The following is a 19,902-nucleotide window of genomic DNA, read 5'->3' as shown; positions in this document are numbered from 1 at the left end:
ATAAATTGTATATTCCTAAAGCTGTTGGTCTGGTGTTTTTTTACCACATCCCAACCCTTTAACTCAGTTGGGCTGCCTTAAGCCCCTACAAGTGCTTGTAATGATTATGCACTCATGGGTGGAAGAGCTTTGCATCATACAAGAGTTATGTAGGCTTTACCTTAAATAAGGATTACATCTGATGGGAAGGAGAAATTAGTTGAGCAGCACAGTGAGGCATTAGAAAGCTTTTTGGAACAGTATCTCTGTCCCAATAAAAATAATTATTGTGCATTAGACGGTAATGGCTCAAGTGTTCAGCAATGACATTGTTCGGCTGAGTAATAGCTTGTTATCCTTCTGAGGATGATGTGTGCCTTATGAGGTACAAATAAATCAGCCCTTGCTCCACGGACTGGAAGTTTGGTGCTTCTCAGAGAGGTTTGGTACTTTGGCATATCCAATCATTTCTGTGTAGCACATCTTGAGTGCTTCTCCTAAGCACTGAACTGTAATAAAATTGAAGGATATTGTGCTTTTAATAAAAGCAGTATATGATTGCTATTCGTTTCTATTCAATTGACTAGAGACTGACAAGAACTGTGCAGCATTTAGAGTATGAAAAAGCAGGAGACTTAACTCTATTTTCAGTGTGGACAATCAAATTGAGTTGATTGTACTTAAGAGAGTAGAGCTGGGCTTTCTCAAGTGCTTTGTGTTTTGCAGATGTGTTTTCTGCTGGGCTTGTTTTCTACTCTTCAATCCACTTCAGGGCACTGATATAATCTTAACTCAGATGGGAAGGAACTGAAGAGATCACTAAGAACAAACTTTACCTTGGACTAAAAAACAATTGAAGTTGAATTAGAGGCATGGGAAGCACCAGAGGGAGAAAAAGGTGCTCCCTGATGCTGCATTCCATCTCCATTTAATTTCAACAATTAAATTAATCTTTTTTAAGGATCTGGCATGAAAACAGCACTTTGACTTTATTGTTCAGCCTCGTGGGAAATGGCTGTGTAGGGAACATATTATTGAATAATGTACCAGAAGGGGGCTTTAATTTGATTGTCCTTTTTAGACAGACTTTTGGTGGTGGAGAGAGTGAATAGTGGCTGATCCTTATTTTCCTTTGTTTCAGGCATGTTATTGGTGCACTCCGTTGCCATACAGTGTGTGTATTTCACTTTAAGCTTGCAAAGATAACCTTCTGTTCTGCTGCACAGCCAAACACAGCCGTACACCAATACTGTATTTTTATACCTTTCCTGGCTATGATTCTGCATTCTCTTTTTCTGAAGGGTTAGCAAGCAGAAGTGTTTCCACAGGGAGAGAGGCTCACTGGAAAGGAGCTTTTTCCTCTGTGAAGACTGTCATTGGTGTTGGCTACTAAACTTAAGCTGATGTACCGATGTGTGTTAAATGTAGCAGTTTTTCCCCTATAAGAAATACTGCAATTTTTTATAAGCAGAGCTGCTCTCGCAGTTCTCATGTTCATGTCGAGTGCTTTTCATTAGTTTCTCTTAACTTAAACCAATACTTCTACCAAGAAAAAAAAAACAAAAGCAAACAAACACCCCAAAACCAAAAGCAAGCCAACAAACAAAAAACAACAAAAACCCAAAACCCACTAAAAAACATCCAGAACTATAGAGTACTAGTTGAGGATTCTGTACGGAGGAGGTAGGTATTACAGTGTAAGGGTTGAAAATTTTCCGGGAAAGAGCTCCTTTCCATAAAGTATTTCCCCCCCCCACCCCTCCCCACCTAAATTTTCATTTTGGTAGCAGCAAAGAACTGGAAATTTTGGGTGTTTGGGATGGTTTTTGTTCTTTGTTTTAAATAAAATGTCTTAATGTGCTTATTGGGAATGACTAAAGTGAAATAAACTCGTATGATAGGAAGTGGGAAAGGACGGTGTGGAGGCAATCACTGGAGTTGCTTGGTATGCACTTGAGAGAACTGGAGGTTACAACCAGCCACCAGATCGAGATTCATCTGTAGCAGAAATAGCTGTTTTTTTGCCATTATTTAAAAAATTAACCGGGCCTCGCTGTCCCAGCAAGGCTACCCGAGAGAGCCGTGTACATAAGTACTCTTCTTTCCCAGCCTTTGAAGATGCTGACAGTGCCGTGGACGACAGAGACAGCGACTACCGCAGCGAGACGAGCAGCAGCGTTCCCCCTCCGTACCACACCACCGCGCAGCCCAACGCCTCCGTGCACCAGTTCCCTGTCCCGTCGCGCCTGCAGCAGCAGGGGGTCGTGCGGGACCCCCGCGCTGACTCCCTGCAGAGCTACGATCTGGATTATCGGGACCACGTGGCCATCAGGTGGGTGCTGTCTTCTGGGTGGCTCTCCCCGTTGATTTTACCACAGCAGACCCTGGAGGTGTTGTGCTGGCAGAGGAGGGCACCTCAGGGGCTCTGAAAGGCCCGTGGATAGGAGGGTGGTATGTGTTTTGTTAACACCAGCACTCTGCTGTGAACCAGGAAAAATAAGGCTATGTGTTACACCAGATCTGTCAGTTTAGTAAATTACCTTTAAAAGATATGCTCGACTCTGAGGTCACTTATTCTTGATTCTACTTACCTTTTAGAGGCCAGAGCACTGGGTATTGGTTGTCCTGGTGCCACTGCATGGGTGTGCCTCCCAAGTTATGAAACATGGTCTAGCAGAGTTATCCTATTGTGAATTTCTTTCTTGGGGCAGATCTGTTTTCTGTTTCAGGTTAGTTCCTGTTCTTCTATTAGCTCTTGCAAAACAACATATTCAAGAAGAAAGTCTATAACCAATTATCTGTGTTGGGATTTTTGTTTATCTTGTAGCCCTGTAGAATATTGTGGTTTTTTTCCTTTTGACTTCCTTTGAGCTGTATAAAAGATAGCTTACTTGCTCTAAATTAGCTTTTTGATGATAAATCAGTAGTTTCACAACTGCTTTTTTTTTTTTTGTAAGTTTTAAGCGTTACAGCATTAACTTCAGAGTCAATGGCTGTGAACTACAGCTGGTTGTGCTGGGCACTGCAGAATGTTTACAAAACTGCTGTTCCAAATAAAGGATGAGTTAAGCGTAAGGGGAGAACAGAACCTGGGCAGTGTGGATCATCTTGGTCAGTGTGGGTGTGTAGAACAGGCCGTGCTGCTGCTTCTGCCTTTGGTATGAAAGGGGCAGTTGTTTAAGCTCTGCCACAGTTAGAGGTTTTAGATGTGTTATCACTGATTTGTTCTACCTTGCCCACTTTGATAAGAATGTTCATGTTTCCTGAAACCTGAAATCGATTGCCCTCACACATGTATAGCTGAGGCTAAATTTTACTCTTTTTGCCTTATGGTCTTTGATATTAAAAGCCAAAGTTTAATGATAGCATTTGTTATTACTGAGATTTCAAGCAGCAGAGCCAAATGTGCCAATAAAATGCATTTACTGCAGTGTGACATGTCATTCTTAGTGCTCTTTTCCTAGTCTACTAAATGTCCTACATAAACAAGTTGTACCCTCTCCCATGCTATTCTGTACTGCTGGTTTGCAGTGGTGATATTGCTGAAGATTGAGAGTCTGCAAAGAAGAGCTAAAGTGCTGCTTTTTTTTTTTTTGTCTGTATGGAAGAGCCAAGCTGAACAGTGGTATTGGGTCCCCAGCCATGTTTTTGCAGTTATGTGACTTCTTGGGGTGAAGTTGACAATACAGGTAATCTTAGGGCTCACCTTGCTTGAAGGTAGGGGGTGTATACGCTTTTAACTGTATCTAACGGATAAATGTGTTTTCAAGACCTTCCGAAGAAGCACTGCTGGTTTGGATGTTAAAGAACACCAAGATGGAATATGTATTTTTTTTTTTCTGATTTTTCTGAAGATGTTGATATGAAAGGATTTAGACTGATGAAGTTTCCTTAAGAATGATGAATTTTGCAGTCTGCTCTGGTCTAAAATGAATGTCACCCCAGGAAATCAAGTTCTAGATGGTGATTGATTCCCTCTGAGCATCCCTGTTGCTATGTGCATTTTCCACATGCCCAGCAAGATTTTTTTGCTACATATTTAATCTTAGAACTTAGAAAATGCAAATAAGCTTTCCAAAGAGGCTATGTGGGATTCTCTTTCTTACCAGAAAGGTATTTCTAACAAGAGCTGGCTGAAAAGAAGAATGTGGGTAGATCTTAAATATATTCAAAACACAGTTGTAGCTGAGTATTGCAAAATGGAATTGTGTTTGACTTTTGCTCCTGGCAGCTCTAGGTGCTGTGGACCAGGCAGCCACCTGATGAAATCAGTGTTCCTGGCAGACTGCAGTCGGTGATTGCTGAGGAAACGACACCTTGCAGGAAGCTGTCCTGGGCAGACCCAGAAGAACCAGACAAGGTTCTGCTAGAACCTGTCTTAAATTGGGCAAAAAGTTGCCTGTGCCAAAATGCTTCAATTGAAACTGGCTCTACTGACACCTGTGTGGTTTTTTTTTTTCTTACAACATATGAGTTTGGCTGGAAGAGTTCTGGTCTTCTTTACCAGCTGTTACGTGTTATTGTGTTACTTTGATAGATGTAAAGTATATGTGTTTTACTCCCCCCTCTCGTAAGGACAAGCAGCATTATTCTTATTTGTCTTTGGAGTGTGTTTTGCTGCCAACAGCCAGTTTGGCTTCAGAATATCTGACATCTTCCCCCCCTTGTTGTTTTTCTTTTTTTTTTTTTTTTAAGCACTAACTTTTCTTTGCAGTGTTTGTTTTGTGTAACCATGTGTCCTCCGTGTCTCCCTGCTCTTGCTCTGTTTACTTCCAAGGCGGTACGGTAGCCTAGATTCCACAGTGAGTGGCCGAACTGACCTAGAGTCCGCGTCCCAGTCTAGCCAAATGACAAGCCGCCAGTGCTCGCTAGAGAGCAGGCGCTCTCTAGAGCTGTCGGATAGGTGGGTTAACCTCTTTGCAGCCTGTGTGCTTGTCTCCTTGCTTTTTGTTGCCGTGAAGTGGTGTTGTGATACATTTTGGCTGATGCTCGCTGTTTGCCCTTGGCTCCGTTTCAGTTCTGTGTTAGTTTAACGCTAGGCTGATGTTGTCATCTTTTTCTCCTCTCAGGTGATGGACTTCTTGTCATTGCTTTATTTCTAGTAAAATGAATGCTTTGTAGGATAGCATAGGAATCACGGGGGGAGATCAATTAGAAAGAAAAGTAATTTCCTTTATGCCTAAATTAGTCAATTGTTGGTTCAGCATTTACAGTTAATGGCTCTTCAGGCATTCATGTAGCTCCCATTTCTTTCAGCTGAGATTTGGAAGGGCTTGATCCAGTAGCTATGGTGGCCCTGGGAGTCTTTTAAATTCCATTAGCTTTTTAAAGAAAATAATTTCAATTACCAACTTAAAATTGCAAGCAAAAAGTGTAGTAAGTGTTCTAAACCGTGTACAACAGGGCTCACTTAAAGTAATGAGTATCTTTCCAATTAGTGCAAATTAGCTAATACTGGTGGAAGCAAAGCGCTAAAGCAGCAGCAGTGAAGACGCAAGGACCTGTTTCTCTCTCAGGGCTCTCCAGTCAGTGTCCTTCGCTGGGGTGCCCCCAGCAGCTCTCAAGGTGTAGACTCTTGCATTAGCAGTATCCATATAATGCCCACTTGCCCTTTGCCCTTTCCCTTCTCTTGCCCTGCTGTTATGGGGCCAGGACATGCCTGCCCTCATGCACCTTAGTTGTCAACAGTGAATGATGTGAGGCAAAGCTGCAGTGCATCTCTCAGATGAGCATTTGGATTCTCTTTTTTGAACATCCAGTTTCTACTTGTTTATTTTTATGCTGGCTGGCAGGAACTCTTTTTTGGTGAGATTTAGATAAAGAGAAAACTTTCCTGCTGCTAGCCTTCGAGTTGTTGAGCAGTTGAGTTAATCCTTCTCATAAAGGGCTGGTAATTAATCCCAAAATGCTGAGGGTCATTTATTTGGGTTTCTAGTAAGCTTCAGATTGTTTGATAGCAAAACACTAGCTGCTTTAATCCATTCTCCCTCAATGGACAAGGTATAGGTTGCTGGGTCTGTGTAGATGCATTATAAATGAGAAGTACAGATCCTGAAAAGTGTCGGAGGTTTATGATGGGCTGATATCCACCACCAGTGTCTTGTGATCTAGTAACGGCTCTGAGGATCTTCATTTTGTGTTGGTAAGAGCCTCCTGAGGGCATTAGCTGCAGTGGGAGTGGAGGAGCAGCCGGAACTCCTCGTGTTGCTGCTGTGCGCAGTTTGCATTTTGTCCCCTTTCTCCACATCCCTGAGGTCCAATGGCTCCCGAGGCTTTTTGTGCAGCCCCTGCTCTGCTGCCACCCTTGGGAGAAACAGAGTGCCTGTGTGCTTCATGAATACTGCTAAAACAACATCTGCAGCCTAGAGCGACCGAAATGCATGTGCAGAATAGTGGAACGGGGTGCGTGGGCACCGTGTCTCAAGGTAGTCCCGTTACTGTAATAAGTGACTTTTCCAGCATGCCTAAAACAGCAGAGTACTGATACAGCCAAGGCTGTGTGCCCTCCCTTGATCATGAAAAAATATTCTCCTTCAAACAGGCATTTCTAAATTTTGTGCAGCTGTGGCAGGTGGAATATCATAACCCATGCTGCTTTTTTTGACTGTTTGATTGAAGTGTAAAGGTAGCAGACTGGCAGGTTTTCAGTTTTGTTATCTCTGGATTTTTCCCATTTTAATTTGCCTTTATTTAATGCATGTGTTTTCATTACTGTTTTTTCTGTCCTTTTCAGTTTTTTTAAAAAACTATTATTTTCCTCTTCCTATTTTTTTTTGCTGCCTCTCTTCCTTTCCTACCCTCCTTTATTTCTCCTCTTAGACAAGGATCTCTAGGTAGAAATGAAAGAGTCAGGATCATTCCATTTAACTCTGAAGACGGAGAAGAAGAACAGAAGAGTGACTATGAAGAGCTAGGAAAACAGCTAATAGAGGAATTCTTAGAAAAGAGCCATAAAAATAGAAGTCGGCAGGAAATGGACATAAAGAAGAAGGAAACTCTCTCAAAAAGAGAAAATTTAAATCATGTTGAAAGATCAAGGTGCTGCCAAAATGTGTGTGTCGAGTCAGGGTCTGCAAATGTCCCCAGATATCCTCAGGAATACGATACAATAGACAGGAGAAGGAAAAAGAAGCTGCGGCACAGTTTTGAAGAGAGTGAACGAATAATCCTGCACAGTAACAAGGGTCTGCAGTTTCCTGGGGAGAAATTGGTTTATTTCAATGGCGTCACAAGTACTTATGAACTTAATGATGATTTCCCAGTATATGATGGAACTGGAAAATACACCAGTAGGTCTGAAAATAAGGAGCGGTTACCTGCTTATCCTGTCCTGCGTCCATATAAAAATGGCTTAATGGTTAAAAGTGGCAAGTTGCCCAACAAGCAGAGAGTGAACCATGAAGGCTCACTTCACCTCAGTAACAGTGAAGACATGAAACTCATAGGGATGCCAGATAACACTTTTGTGCCTGTGGATATCCTTGAGGAGTTTGACAGCAGTGCTTCTGATGAGTTCCAGTACTCGCCAGTTTCAGATGATGAAGTGGAGGAGCTGGCTACGCTTTCAGAAACGTGGTGTGATTCCGACATCAGCCATTTGAGAAACTTCACTGTTAATTACCCTGCAAATCTGTTAAAGGCTACCTGTGATAAAGAACACCAGGCCAAAGGGAGCAAGCATGGTCATCCTGTGCAAGACATAATACTGTCTCCTGTTGAAGAACCCAGCGAGGAGTACATAGACACAATGGATGAACTTCAGTGTCTTGTAGAATCAGTTTCAGAATACTTGGCTGAAAAGGAGGAAGAAATCAGCAAATTTGGTGCATTGCCAGAGACTAGAAAAAATGTTGAGAGCATGTCACTAAAGCAGGAAAGTGCTGGTAATTCAGCAGAAAGCAGGAAGCCCGAACAGACCAAACATCCTGCTGCAGAGGAGAGTACCAAGGGAAAATCTGAATCTCTCCCAGACCTGTCGGGTGTGAAGAATACAGTGAATTCCCTGTTCAGCTCCTTCACTGAAAAGGTGGGGTCAAGCACAAAGCAGCTCACAGCCTCTGTTGAAAAGCTTGTTTCTTCCACTCCAGAGAAGACAGAAACCAGAAACCCATCAGAAAGCGGAATCTCCAATTTATTGTCTAGTAAGACCAAAAACGAGAGTTCATCTTCTGGCGTGATGACAGACAATAAAGCTGATGCCAAGTTCCCCATTCACTCTCTGCTACCATCCCAGGTGAGTGGCGATAAAAAAACCCAGAACATAAGCTCCAACAAGCCAGAAAACACTGAGATGGACAGTAAGGCTAACGTACCGCATCATCTGCAGCAATCACAAGGAACTACTGCCGGCAGCCAGCAGAACCAACATTCGGTTGTGAATTCTGTTCTAGGCATGTTTAATCCTTTAAAGATCTTCTCTGAGAAGGAAGAGCCAAAGCAAGAAGTCATAAAGGAGCAGCACACCAAGGAGGACACTCACGCTGTGAAAGCTGGTGAGGCAGACAGAAGCGAGAGGCCATCTGGACAAGCAGCAGCTAGGACCAGCAGCACTGTTCCAGAGGTGCGGACAAGTGAGTCCAGAAGCGAGGCAGAGGTGAATGCAAGCAGCACTTCTGTGTCTTCCATCTTTGGCAGGCTCACAAGCTCAGTCAGTTCCTTCAGTCTGAAAGCCAATTTTGATGGTCTCCTGGCTCCCAGGCAGCAGGATGTGCCACAGAAGCCGTCAGACGCCACTGTGAAACAGGGTGTCCCTGCTACCAGGGAGCAGCCTTCTGCAAATCATGCAGGGGACCAGCATAACGCAGGTCATGGGCTGGAAAACAAGCAAAACAAAGGTAATGAGGAACTTAGTTCGCAGCCTCAAGATCAAGGTACAGCATCTGGAAGCTTTTTCAGTCCACTCAAAAAGTCTTTTAGTCAGTTGTTGCTTCCTTCTGCTGAACATGGGCAGAAAGAAGGTACATCGGGGCATTTTAAAGGCCATAAGTCTGAGGAGGATGTAAGACAAAACAGTTCATCAAATGAAGAACACTCGTTTCCTTTCACTGGGAAACTTCCTTTTTTCAGTGGGTTGGGTTTTTCAGAAAAACAGGAACATGCGAATGAGAAAGGAGGTTTTATTCCTTCATTATTTAAATTTTCTTCTGCAGAAAATCTAGCACCTTCACAGGACCAAAGAATTAATCAGAGTTCTAGTGGCACTTCTTTGCTTAAAGACAGGAACAGTAATTCAGAAAATGCCACTACATTAAAATCTAGCTCTGTTCCAAATTTATCAGATGATAAGGTAGAACTTGTACAAACAAAAAACATGAATATAGAAAACCCATCTAGTGCCCAAGTAAACATAAAAATACACAAGGAGAGTGACTCTGCTGCATTTAGGGCTGCAGGAGAGCAGCAGAGAACTAAGGGTGCTCAGGAAGAACCCAGAAATGCAAAAGGAGGATTGTCAAGAGAAGGACTAAATGCACCAGACTTGAATAACAGCTCAGTTGAAGCCATCTCTTCAGCCAGAGGGCCAGACGCTGCAGGTGCAGATGATTTGCAGAAGAAGCACATGCCAGGTTTTCTTTCTGGAATTCTTCGCATTTCTTCTAATGAAAACATAGCAAATAATCAAGACCTGACTGCTAAAAGCGAGCGTGATGGCCAGAAAAGCACTTCTCCTGGATTATTTTCTGGCTTATTTAAATTTGCTTCGGATGAAAACTTGTCTGAAAGTAAGCAGGAGAAAGTGAAAACCAGCTCTCTAGGCTTCATGAAGCTGTTTGATAGAGGTGAGGGTTCTAGCTCGGAGGCAAAACCCAGCAACTCAGAAATGGCTTCAGACACTCAAAGCAGCACTGGAGAAAAGCAGGAATCTTCCAGCTTCTTGAAAAATCTCCTGCCTAAACCAAAGGAGAAATTGGATAATGTGAAAACAATGGAATCTTCCAAAACTACTGACCACCTGTCCAGTGCAAAAGTAAATAAAATAGCTGAGCCCCATGTTTCCTATTGTGGGCATCCTGATGCTCTGAATCTTCAAGACAAGGTACAGGACTTATCTGGAAAGCCTATAAATAGTAGGCATATCCCTTACCAGAATGCTGAATCTAGAGTTTTTCCAACCCTTCTAAACAAAGGATCAAATGAATTTCTCAATCTAACTAATAAAAGCTATAACCTTACGGAGAAGTATACAGCTTATCAGGAAACAAGAAGCCATTCCAGCTTTGAATGGGAATATGAAGTGGAGGAACTGGCTGCCCCTCAGGAAATAGCAGTACCAGTTTACTACGTGTTAAACCAGAACGCTGTTCTTCCCCCTCAGTTCTTGGACTGGCCTGAAAATGATATGGTAGTGAATCTCTCTAAAAAGGATGGAAATGCGAATGTGATGGATTGGCAGACTAATGCCAATTTCGATGGGCAGAGTTTGGATTTAAGTGTGATGTCATGTGAGTCATTTGACCAGTTAATGTTTCCAGATGTTTGTTCAGAAGAAAATGATGCATGGACTGCTAATTCTCTCAATGAAAGTTATAGTAAGTTTCCACCGTTTGAAAGAGATGGCAGTTACTCATTAGAAGAGCTGCCCATGGATTTAAGCTACTCCTCTGGCTGTGAAGGAACTATGTGGACTCTAATTGACCAAGAGACTTTAAGTATGGATGAGAGCTTTGTGTACTCATCCTATAGCCAGGAGTATCAGGAGTGGCTAATGATGCTTGAGCAGGGTGTATGGTGGCCGTCAGAAGATGGTGATTGTGGATACTACATGTACAGTGACAGCCAGTATGTGTATTCGCTGCTCACCGATCCCTCTGGACAGTATGTCTACGTGTGTGCTCCTGAAACATATTCCTACCCAGACTGCTGGGATTATAATTTTCAGATGGATTCCATCCCAAGAGCTGTGCTAGAAGACAACACAATTGCTGTTTGTGGTTTTAAAGTCCCTCTTGGCAGTGAAGATGAGCTGTTTTGGTTTGCTGAGGAAGAGTCTTTAGAGGATTATACAACAAATAAACCTCTGGATTTGTCAGTAGCTTTGCAGAGGAGCGATCAGCTAATGAACATGAATTTGGAGACTTTTTCACAAATGTTTGAAGAGTCTATTTATTATCAGAGAGAGGAGCCGTTAGATTTCTCAGGTTATAAACTTCAAAAACTCAAAGTAGATTTTAGACCTGAGAAGGAAACCCTGAATTATTCAGAGGAGTCTCCGCTAACCCTTGATCTCAGAACACATTCCAGAGCAGCTTTCAGTAAATCACTGAGTAAAGAAGTCCACACCAAGGAAGAGGATAAGGCTGTCCCCGTGACAACTACTGGGAGTGGGTCATCAGGATTCTTTGGTTTCCATCTGTTTCAATCTCCTCCTAAGGCTGAAGAAACTGTGGCATCTACTGAAAAAGTAGCAGAAGCAAAAAAGACCGAGGAGGATAAGAAAACACCAGTGAACAAAGTTAGCTCTTTATTTTCTGCTTTGGGTGGACTAATTGGAAAGTCTTCAGGTCCTGACCCTGAGACATCTGAAGATTCTGCCTTGAAGAGAACAGACGTGCAGTCAAAGTCATCTGAAAACAGAACTGATGTTTTCTCTCTTGGACCAAATAGAAAATCAGATGAGGCACGAACAGGGCAAAAGTTTCCTGTTATGTCAGAACTGAGAAGAAATACTTCATCAGAACTTAATTTGGAGTCTGCTAGAAATGAAAAGCCAGAATTAAATCAGAATGAAAACATCCGTGCTAAAAAAACAGGACTAAGAAAATCTCCTTCTCAACTGAGCGAAACTCCAGATGGCAGACCCAAGCGAGAAGACAGACCTGTTAAAGCAACACCACCATCCAAGCATTTTGAAGGGCCTGCAAGTATTAGTGAACCAAAGCAGTCACAGCCAAATCAGAGCCACCCAGCCACTGAGCCTGAGGAGACACTATTTAAAAGTGCTCTGAAATTGTTCAGTCTTGGAGAAGATTCTCCTGCAGGCTCAACTGCCAACAAAACCCAAGCTTCTGGATTTTTTGATTTCTTTAAAACCCAAGTAAGCAAAGCGCCACAGCCATCACCGGATTTGCAGAAAAGTCAAAGTGATAAACCAGAAAAGGTGACACAGCCAGAACGTAAGGAAACCTCCAGCATCTCATCGTTATTTGGATCCCTTGGAGATATCTTCAAAGTGGAGGCTGTGTCTTCTCAGCCAACCCGAAGTACTACGACTCTGCCAAAAACCAATAGCAGAACTGTGACCGAGTCGAGACAACAAACTGAGAAGTCGGGGAGTCTCCAGAGTGCCAGTATGCCATGTCTGTCCTCCACCGCCAAGGAAGGGGTGCGAACAGAAGGAATGGACAGGCCTGTCTCTTCTAGCCCTGGGGTACAAAAGGAACAACTAAGAGGTAAAGCTGAGGAGTCTCCTGAGAGTAAGAAAGTGCATCCTACAAGTGTTTCACAGAAGCCAATAGGTGTAGGCCCCCAAACAAGCCAACCGAGTCCGTCAGCTGTGCAGCAAAGCAGCGTACCCATGGCTGCACCAAAGCAACAAGGAGGAAATCGTTCAGGAGGCACAGTTCATCAGGCAAAGCCAAAGCCAGACCAGGCACCTAAAGAGTCAGGTTTTGGTTTGCCATTCAGCTTTTCTGGTATCACTGCTTCAAAATCCCAGCCAGCACAACCGGCCAGTAAGAGCTTATTCTCCTTCTTCACGGGGTCAGACGAACCAAAGCCTGCAGCACCTGCCGCTGCTCCTGTGGGTGGGAAGCAGCAAGAAACAGAGGGGCTGTTTCATCTGCCCTCATTTTTCTCCAGCGGCCCAGCTGCCGAGAAGAGCGTACCTCAAAGAAGTACTAGCTTCAGCTTCTTCAATTTGACATCATTTTTGGATGAAAAGCCACAAACTGCTCCAGGACAGGAGAACAATACAAAACCAGCTAAACCAGTGAACTCTAAGCCATATGTGAAACAAAATATTTCTACTGACTCTGGTGTCAAAATTAGCAGTTCTGCCAGGCAACAAGATGCAGACAATAAAAAAGAAGTTGATGATATTATTGCAGCAGTGACTGGCAAACAGATGTTGAATAACCTCACAATCCCAGAAAATAAATCAGAAATGCTGGCAGAGGAACAAGTAGGAAGCGTTGCTGAGGTAGCTAAAGAGAATGACTTAGAGAAGCCTCCACAGGCCGATGATGTTGCAGGAGCCAGTTTGTCTGCTGCTGATCCTTGCCTTCAGACTCCCAGTGTGCAGGAGGGTTCTTGGGGCCAACAGACTCTTTCCTTAGGGGCAGAAGATGATGCTTTGGATAGCACAGGGAAAATGGACAGTGTTCCATTTCCTACTGATAAAGAAGAGCCTTGTTCTTCAAAAGAACAACCTTCCGAAAAGAAAGATGATAGCATGGCTTTGGGTGATAAAATGGATTCCCAGGGTCTAAGTGACTTAAATATTGTGAGTGACATAAAAAATGAAGCAATGTCTGAAGAAGTATGTGTACAACCTGAGTTACCAGAACGTAAATTACCTGAGCAAACTCCTGGTGACAGGTTACAACAGGCACAAGAGCTGCACGCTCCCTCTAAAATGCCAGAGGTGTCTAATTTGCAAAACAAACCTAAGGAATCTGAGAGTGATAAATCGGTGCTGGATTCTTCAGTTGAAATGTTTTCAAGTTTCATGACAAAAATGAAACCGCCCAAAACATTATCTGGTTTCTTCTCCCAGCCTCAAGCTACTGCACCTCCTCCTGCACAGAAGAAAAGCTCTTCTTTCTTTGGTTTCTCATCCCTCCCCAGTGGCCCAGCCCCAGCTTTCACAAGTGATCTCTTTGGCATCTTCAAAGGCCCAAAAGAACCTCCAAAAGAGATGCCTCCAAAATCCACCCCTAAACCCCAAAGCATTAGGGTGAAAGATGTCACTGAGTCTGTTCCAGCAAAAGACTCTAGGGAGGCAGAAAATACCGCTGCAGCCAGCGAGTCTAAAAGAGACATCACAAGCTCTCTGAAGGCAGATATAGTACCTGTTTCAGCAGAAAAGAACTCCGTAGAAGAGTCTCCTATGAAAATAGAAACTGAGGAAAATAGGAACTCTGAAACCTGTAAAGAAGAACCCTTGAGTATCGCTTCAGAAACAGCAGTCTCTAGTGAAAATCAGGCCCTCGAGGTTCTGCGGTTGGGTAATGATGCACAACCCTCAGAGATGGTGGACACAAAGCCGTGCCAGTCTGGTTTCAGTAATGCAGTTGACACGGTGCAGGCTGAGGCCACTGGCCAGGGTGATGTAAATACACACCAACTAGATGTAGGGTCTCCATGTGTGACAGAGGGACAAGCTGCTTCTACAGACAAGGCAGATGTTGTCATCCTTCCTACTGGCTCTACTGATGGGCCTGAGCTACAAAAGGAAGCCCCGAGTGATGAGGCAGATGCAAACCTTTCCCAGTTGCAGGAGAGTGCTATGCTTGAATCAGAGCCTGCTGTTACAGGGGGTCAGGCCAATGCTAGTATTGATGAACAGGACATGGTCAGTAGCAATGTTAGAGAACCCACGGCTCCAGCTGATGAGCCCCATGTTCATCTGCTGCAGCTGAATGAAGAGAAGTCAAGTGAGGTAGAACAGCAAACTGTTGAACAGGAGAAACACTTAGTGATTGATGAGATGCCTGCAGAAGGGATTGCTTCCAAATGTGACCTGAAGAAACAGGATAAACCTCCTAACATTCCCTCAGATGCAAACAGCAGTAAAACAGTCTTTGAAATACCAAACATGCCCAGTTTGCCAAAATTCAGCTTTATGTCATCTGCTGATAGTGGAAAGCCATTTGGGTCATTCTTCTCTCAGCAACCACCTTCTGTTAATAAAGCTGGGGCAGATCAGGGCCTCATGTCCAGCTTTAAGAAGCTTTCTTCAACTTTATTTGAAGGAGGTAGTGAAGAAAAGGTGAGTAAGCCAGAGAGTGCCCAAGGAGCAGTATTTGGCAAAAAGCTAGATTTCTCCTTTCCCTGGCAAAAAGACAACAGGGAGACCTCTGCCAAAAAGGAACCACATGTACCACCACAGGCTTTGTCAAAACCAGATGACAAGGTGTTAGGAACAGTCAGTTCAGATGCAAACTCAAAGTCTGCAGTCTCAGATCAACCGACTGATGCAAATATAGAAGTAAACTTGTCTTCAAAGCAGCCTGGTGCTGTGCACAATGAACTTTCTGAAGAACCATCTGGTGCAAGCGCTGTTGATCATACATCCAACAAAGAGCTGGGAGAGGAGTTGGGTAAAGAGTCAGAAGATCAACAACAGACCGTGATTTCAGGTGAACTGCAGAAAGAAGATCATGCAGAAGAGCATGCAGCAGACAAGCCTGAACTGAAAGAAGCTGAGCTTGATTCTGCTCCTGATGGAGCAGCGCTTCATCCTGGGACACAGACTGCAGAGCTGAATAGCGTGGAACAGCTCAATGAGAAAAGGCTAGTTACAAATGAGGCATAATAAATGGTTTCAAGGTTCTGACCATTTATAATGCAGTACTGCAGCAGTAGATATTGGCCTTGGTGTCTGATGTTTGTAGCTCAGTCCCACCCCCTGTTTGTTGTCAAGTGATTGTAGTATTACTGATAGCTGTCACAGAGGATGTGGCAAACTGCAGCCACTAGTTATGCACAAGCCTTTAGACAATTTTCTCACCTCTTTCCACTCTTTCTTCTGAGTGTAATTGGATTTCCCATGTTCTTATACTGTGTCCCACTAAATGAGATGCTTTTAATGCTAATTTCATTAGCCTTTCAGAAGTTATACTCTTTGTGTGTTAATTCTGCTGCATACCATTCACTTAGCTTTCTTGTTTAGTGATAATGATGTTGCATTTTCTAAGAAAAAAGTAGGAGTAGACAGAATGTATGGGTAGGAATGAGCATTTTGTTTTCAAAATGCAAGGTAAAGGCTTTTAATTTTGGAGAGAAATTTAACTGCTGATGTATAATAGAACTAATTAGGTTCGTTTCACGTTACTGAAGGTTTTAAAATGTTTTCAGAGACACCAGTGAAGGTATTCTATTATAATACTTGCTTTTCCTAAAACCTGTGCAAAGGTTATTTCATGCAGTTAGGAAAGCCACTAAAGGGAAGTTATCAGTATTTCATGGGTTTGTATTCAGTCCTGTGCACATGTTGTGTTACAATTGCCCTCAAAAATCAAAACAGAGGCTCACTGCACTTAAACATCAGTGTGGTGTAAGTGAAAGTTGTGCCTCTGATAACACAGTTGTAACGCTGCACTTCTGAAACTTCCTATCTGGCTTCAAATTGTGCTAAGTGTGGCAGAGAAACATTAGTGCTGCTTAGTTGTCGACAGTAGTTGTCCTGACTGCATGAGAAATTTCCATCCACTGTATTTTGTGTGAGGATCCTGGGAATTCAGTCCTGGAAGTTGTGTCTTGAATCGCAGAGATCTCACCACTGTGATGTTCATTTCTCATATAAATTTAATTCTTGAAATATCTCTATTGGAATGAGACATGCGGCTTCCATTTGAACAATGGCTCTACTTTTGTAAAAGGTTTTAAGTTGATAGTCTTGAAAACCTTGATCTTGACTCCAATGTATTTTATCACAAATGTATAATATATATAAAAATAACATTAAGTTAATGGTACTTCTTAACAACAGTCAGCCTAAGTGGTCATTGTAAAGAGCTTAGCTGCGGTGAAACTGCAGAATACAGAAACACTTCCACGCTGAATTGCCATGTTTCCATTCTTATTTCTGTCTGGTCATTAGAATATCCTCACTGGCAGTTTCTGGCTGATGTAAGGTGAGTAAGTAGCCAGTTGATGCAAGAAAGACCTTCAGCATATGTGTTCTATGTCCTGGTAGGCTGCAAGTGAAGTGCTTCTACTACCTACCAAAGTTTTGAGCTTTGGAAGCCTAGATCTGATTCAGGCAGCATGATAGTTAAATGCAGCTTCATAACATGTCTTTTCAATAATATTTAGCGTTGCTCTCAGCTTGTTAGATGTGCAGATTGCTTTGTGTTTCTCCAGGCCACTGTTTCTTTTTTTTGTTCTAATGGACTTCCTTATTCTCTCATAGCCCTGCTGGCAGTAGTAGATACGGCTCCTCTTGTAATGTCAGCCAGGGAAGCTCCCACCTAAGTGAGCTGGACCATTCCCATGAAAGCGCCCACGCCTCTGAGCAAGAAGATGATCACCAGGAAAGAGGGTCAAATCATTCCTACCACAGCTTGAGCAGCCACCAGAAGGATGGCCAGGCATGGCTCAGGGAGCAAGAGGAGCCCCGTGGCAAAGGAGAGGAGGAGAAGGTCTGTGAGACAGAGCAGAAACACGCAGACCATTCTGCTGCTGAGATACCTCTGGAGCTTGAGAAGCCCAAGGATGTTGATGCAGCGGCACAAGTGAGGTAGGTGAAACTATTACTGAGTTCTTTTCAACCAATCCAAAAAGAATTCTTTGCCATTTCTTGGGGGCAGATTATATGTATTGTTCTTGCAGCCTTCTCTTAACAACTAACTTGGTGTTGCCGATCTGTGAAACGTCTTTATGTGCAGGACCCCTTATTTATGAGACATTAACCAAGTTTGAATTATGTTCAGTATGTATATGAAGAGGAACACTTGCTAGTGCTTTGAAGGCCCTTTTTCTATATTCTGTGTCTGGTTTGATGAATGTAGTCTGGCCTGAAGATAGCTGCTTCCATTTCTCATGTGTGATAAGGCTCATGTGTGAGCAACCAAGAACTAAACGTAGTCATGGTTAGAGCTGCACTAGTTCCTTTCTGTAGTAGGCTACCACAATTAGAGTTAGTGTTTGTGTAGTTGTAGGTTGTAGAATTACAATATGAATAGGCATGTTGCTCTGACTCACTGTGGCAGCTTTTCTTGTCCTTGCACTTGGGCTTTCCAGGCTGTCAGCAGCATGGAAAACAGTCTTCAAAAGTATTTCAGCTAAATTTGGGGGAGTAATGTGTTGGGCTTTGTACAGGTTTTACTGGCATTTCAAATTTCACTACTTAACTTTGAGAGTAACTTCTTTTTCCCTGAGGTAACCAAGTCATTGCAGCCTCTGGTGTGGATACGGTTATGCTTTCATAAGCTTGAGGGATTGTTTTCATCCGGTTTGGTTAGATCCATGGAAAGATGTCTGCCTGTCTGTACCCTTTGGAGAGTACAGATGGTGTCACTGTGCTGTGAGAGAATTAACCACAGCAGTTCATGTGTAGGCAACCCTTAAACTAAAGATGAAAAAAGGAAAACAAGACTAGAAAAAGTGTTAAGCTGTTTTTAAACTCTGACTCACTTTCCTCTTTTCCTTACAGAGCAGCAGGAGTCTTGTCCCAGAATGGCTGGCCTATATTTGTTCACAAGGAAGGTTATCCACAGAGTCTATTTCAGGCTAATTTAGCCATCCTACTTGGATACTCCTGCATCACTGGCTCCCTTTTTCTCCACTCCCTGGCAGTGCTTTCCTGTCTCTATGGAGTATGCATGAAACTGAGCTCTGAGCATTGATCTTTAGAGCTGCACCTGGGTTAGCTGTGTAGCACTGGATGCATGTTGCTCTCGGCTATGTTTTTTCTATACTGTCAGCAGTGTGGGGTCCTTTGCGGAGAGGGAAGATGTTTGTTTTGGGGATTTACACCTCAGCAACATAATAGAGAAGGAATACAACCAAAGGCACAATGTGTCGAGGTTTTACACCGTGAGTGTAAAATGTTCTGCGGGGCGCTGGGATGGAGTAGTGCTGCCAGATTCACGTGCCCTCTAGAAAAACTGTGGGATCGCGTGGAGTGAGAATGGCAAATGCATGGGGAAAATCACAGCTGAGCCCTATTGCCAGTGTTTCCATTGAAAAGGGGCTGTAAATTTGTAGCAGTAGGGGTGAGCGGGAAGAGGCAGTGGTTAGAAATGACCTGCAAGAGGCACGAGGATGGAAGATCTTCCATCTGCCTCTTTGTGCTTGCAGTTATCCTACCAACGTGTTGATCTGCCTTGAGCCAGGTATCTTGGGCTGCTTTCTTCATGTTCTGACCAATGTCATCTTACTCCCGGAACTGGATTGTATCCTGACTTACATTTTTCAGCTCAAAAGTTTCCATGATGGTTCCTATGTATACGGAAACCTCTGCTTTAGCTTCTCACTTCCCAGAACACGTGCAGGGCTGTGTTGACCGGAGCCTGTTGGTCACTTCAACTTCCAGACATGAAGCTGCAATTCCACTGTGTAATGCCAAATCTTCAATGCTGCTGCTGAGTGCTCCTCATATAGTGATTTCTGTTTCTTTAAGCTGCCATGGTGACAACGAGCCACCACCATTTCCTCCAGCAAGAGCCCACTGGATTAGAGCCATCAGCAAAGTTCGACTGCGGCTTCAAGAGGTAGGATGGAGTGTTGCTGCTCTCCTTCTCTCTGCTACCTGGGTTTTACATCGGTGGTTGAAGGATTCATTTCTTCTTCCTTGTAAGACACCACTTACAGTTTCGATGTTTTACAGACAAAAATTTGGTCGAATGCGTTGTGATGGTCTTAGAGCTGTCTAATTCTACAAAATATTTTGAACATCATTGTATGGAACTAGACATGAATATCAGAAAATATGCAGAAGCAGAGATATTAGCTCTGAATTTGTAAGCAGTAATAATAATGTCTAAGAGCAAATTGTTTGTGTTAAACTGTTGGAAATGAAGACTTTTTCTCAAGGCAACTTGAGGATATCTTGTTACCTCAGTAGGAGTTACATGTATTATTTGTCATGTGAAGTGTTCCTCGGGAAACTTTACATCAAATATTTTTATATGTACTAATTGAAAGTGGGTGTATAGTAAGTATTGGTATTTCCATATCATGAAAATAAGATTTAAAAATAAATAAACTTGATTTGGGAAGTCAAAAGGAAAAGGTTATGACATTTTCTTCAACAGTATA

At 43.1% G+C, this 19,902-nt stretch overlaps 1 protein-coding gene across 6 annotated transcripts in view; it reads left to right on the top strand.

Moving 5' to 3' along the window:
* UNC13B (unc-13 homolog B) overlaps window positions 1-19,902 on the top strand; it is a 222,614-nt gene that overhangs the window by 65,572 nt on the left and 137,140 nt on the right. For 3 of the 6 annotated variants that reach the window (XM_071802612.1, XM_071802611.1, XM_071802610.1), the window contains exons 1-3: window positions 9,188-15,432; window positions 17,054-17,380; window positions 19,265-19,355. In XM_071802612.1, coding sequence (XP_071658713.1) covers window positions 9,290-15,432; window positions 17,054-17,380; window positions 19,265-19,355 — 6,561 coding nt within the window. In that variant the 5' untranslated portion in view covers window positions 9,188-9,289. Of the gene's footprint in view, window positions 1-2,088; window positions 2,312-4,756; window positions 4,883-9,187; window positions 15,433-17,053; window positions 17,381-19,264; window positions 19,356-19,902 lie in introns of those variants that run through there. The other 3 variants (XM_065860354.2, XM_065860353.2, XM_065860351.2) reach the window with 2 other exon arrangements.

Source organism: Patagioenas fasciata, chromosome Z (assembly GCF_037038585.1).
Source record: "Patagioenas fasciata isolate bPatFas1 chromosome Z, bPatFas1.hap1, whole genome shotgun sequence".
Lineage (NCBI taxonomy): Eukaryota > Metazoa > Chordata > Aves > Columbiformes > Columbidae > Patagioenas > Patagioenas fasciata.
This window is presented reverse-complemented; position numbering and strand designations above follow the sequence as displayed.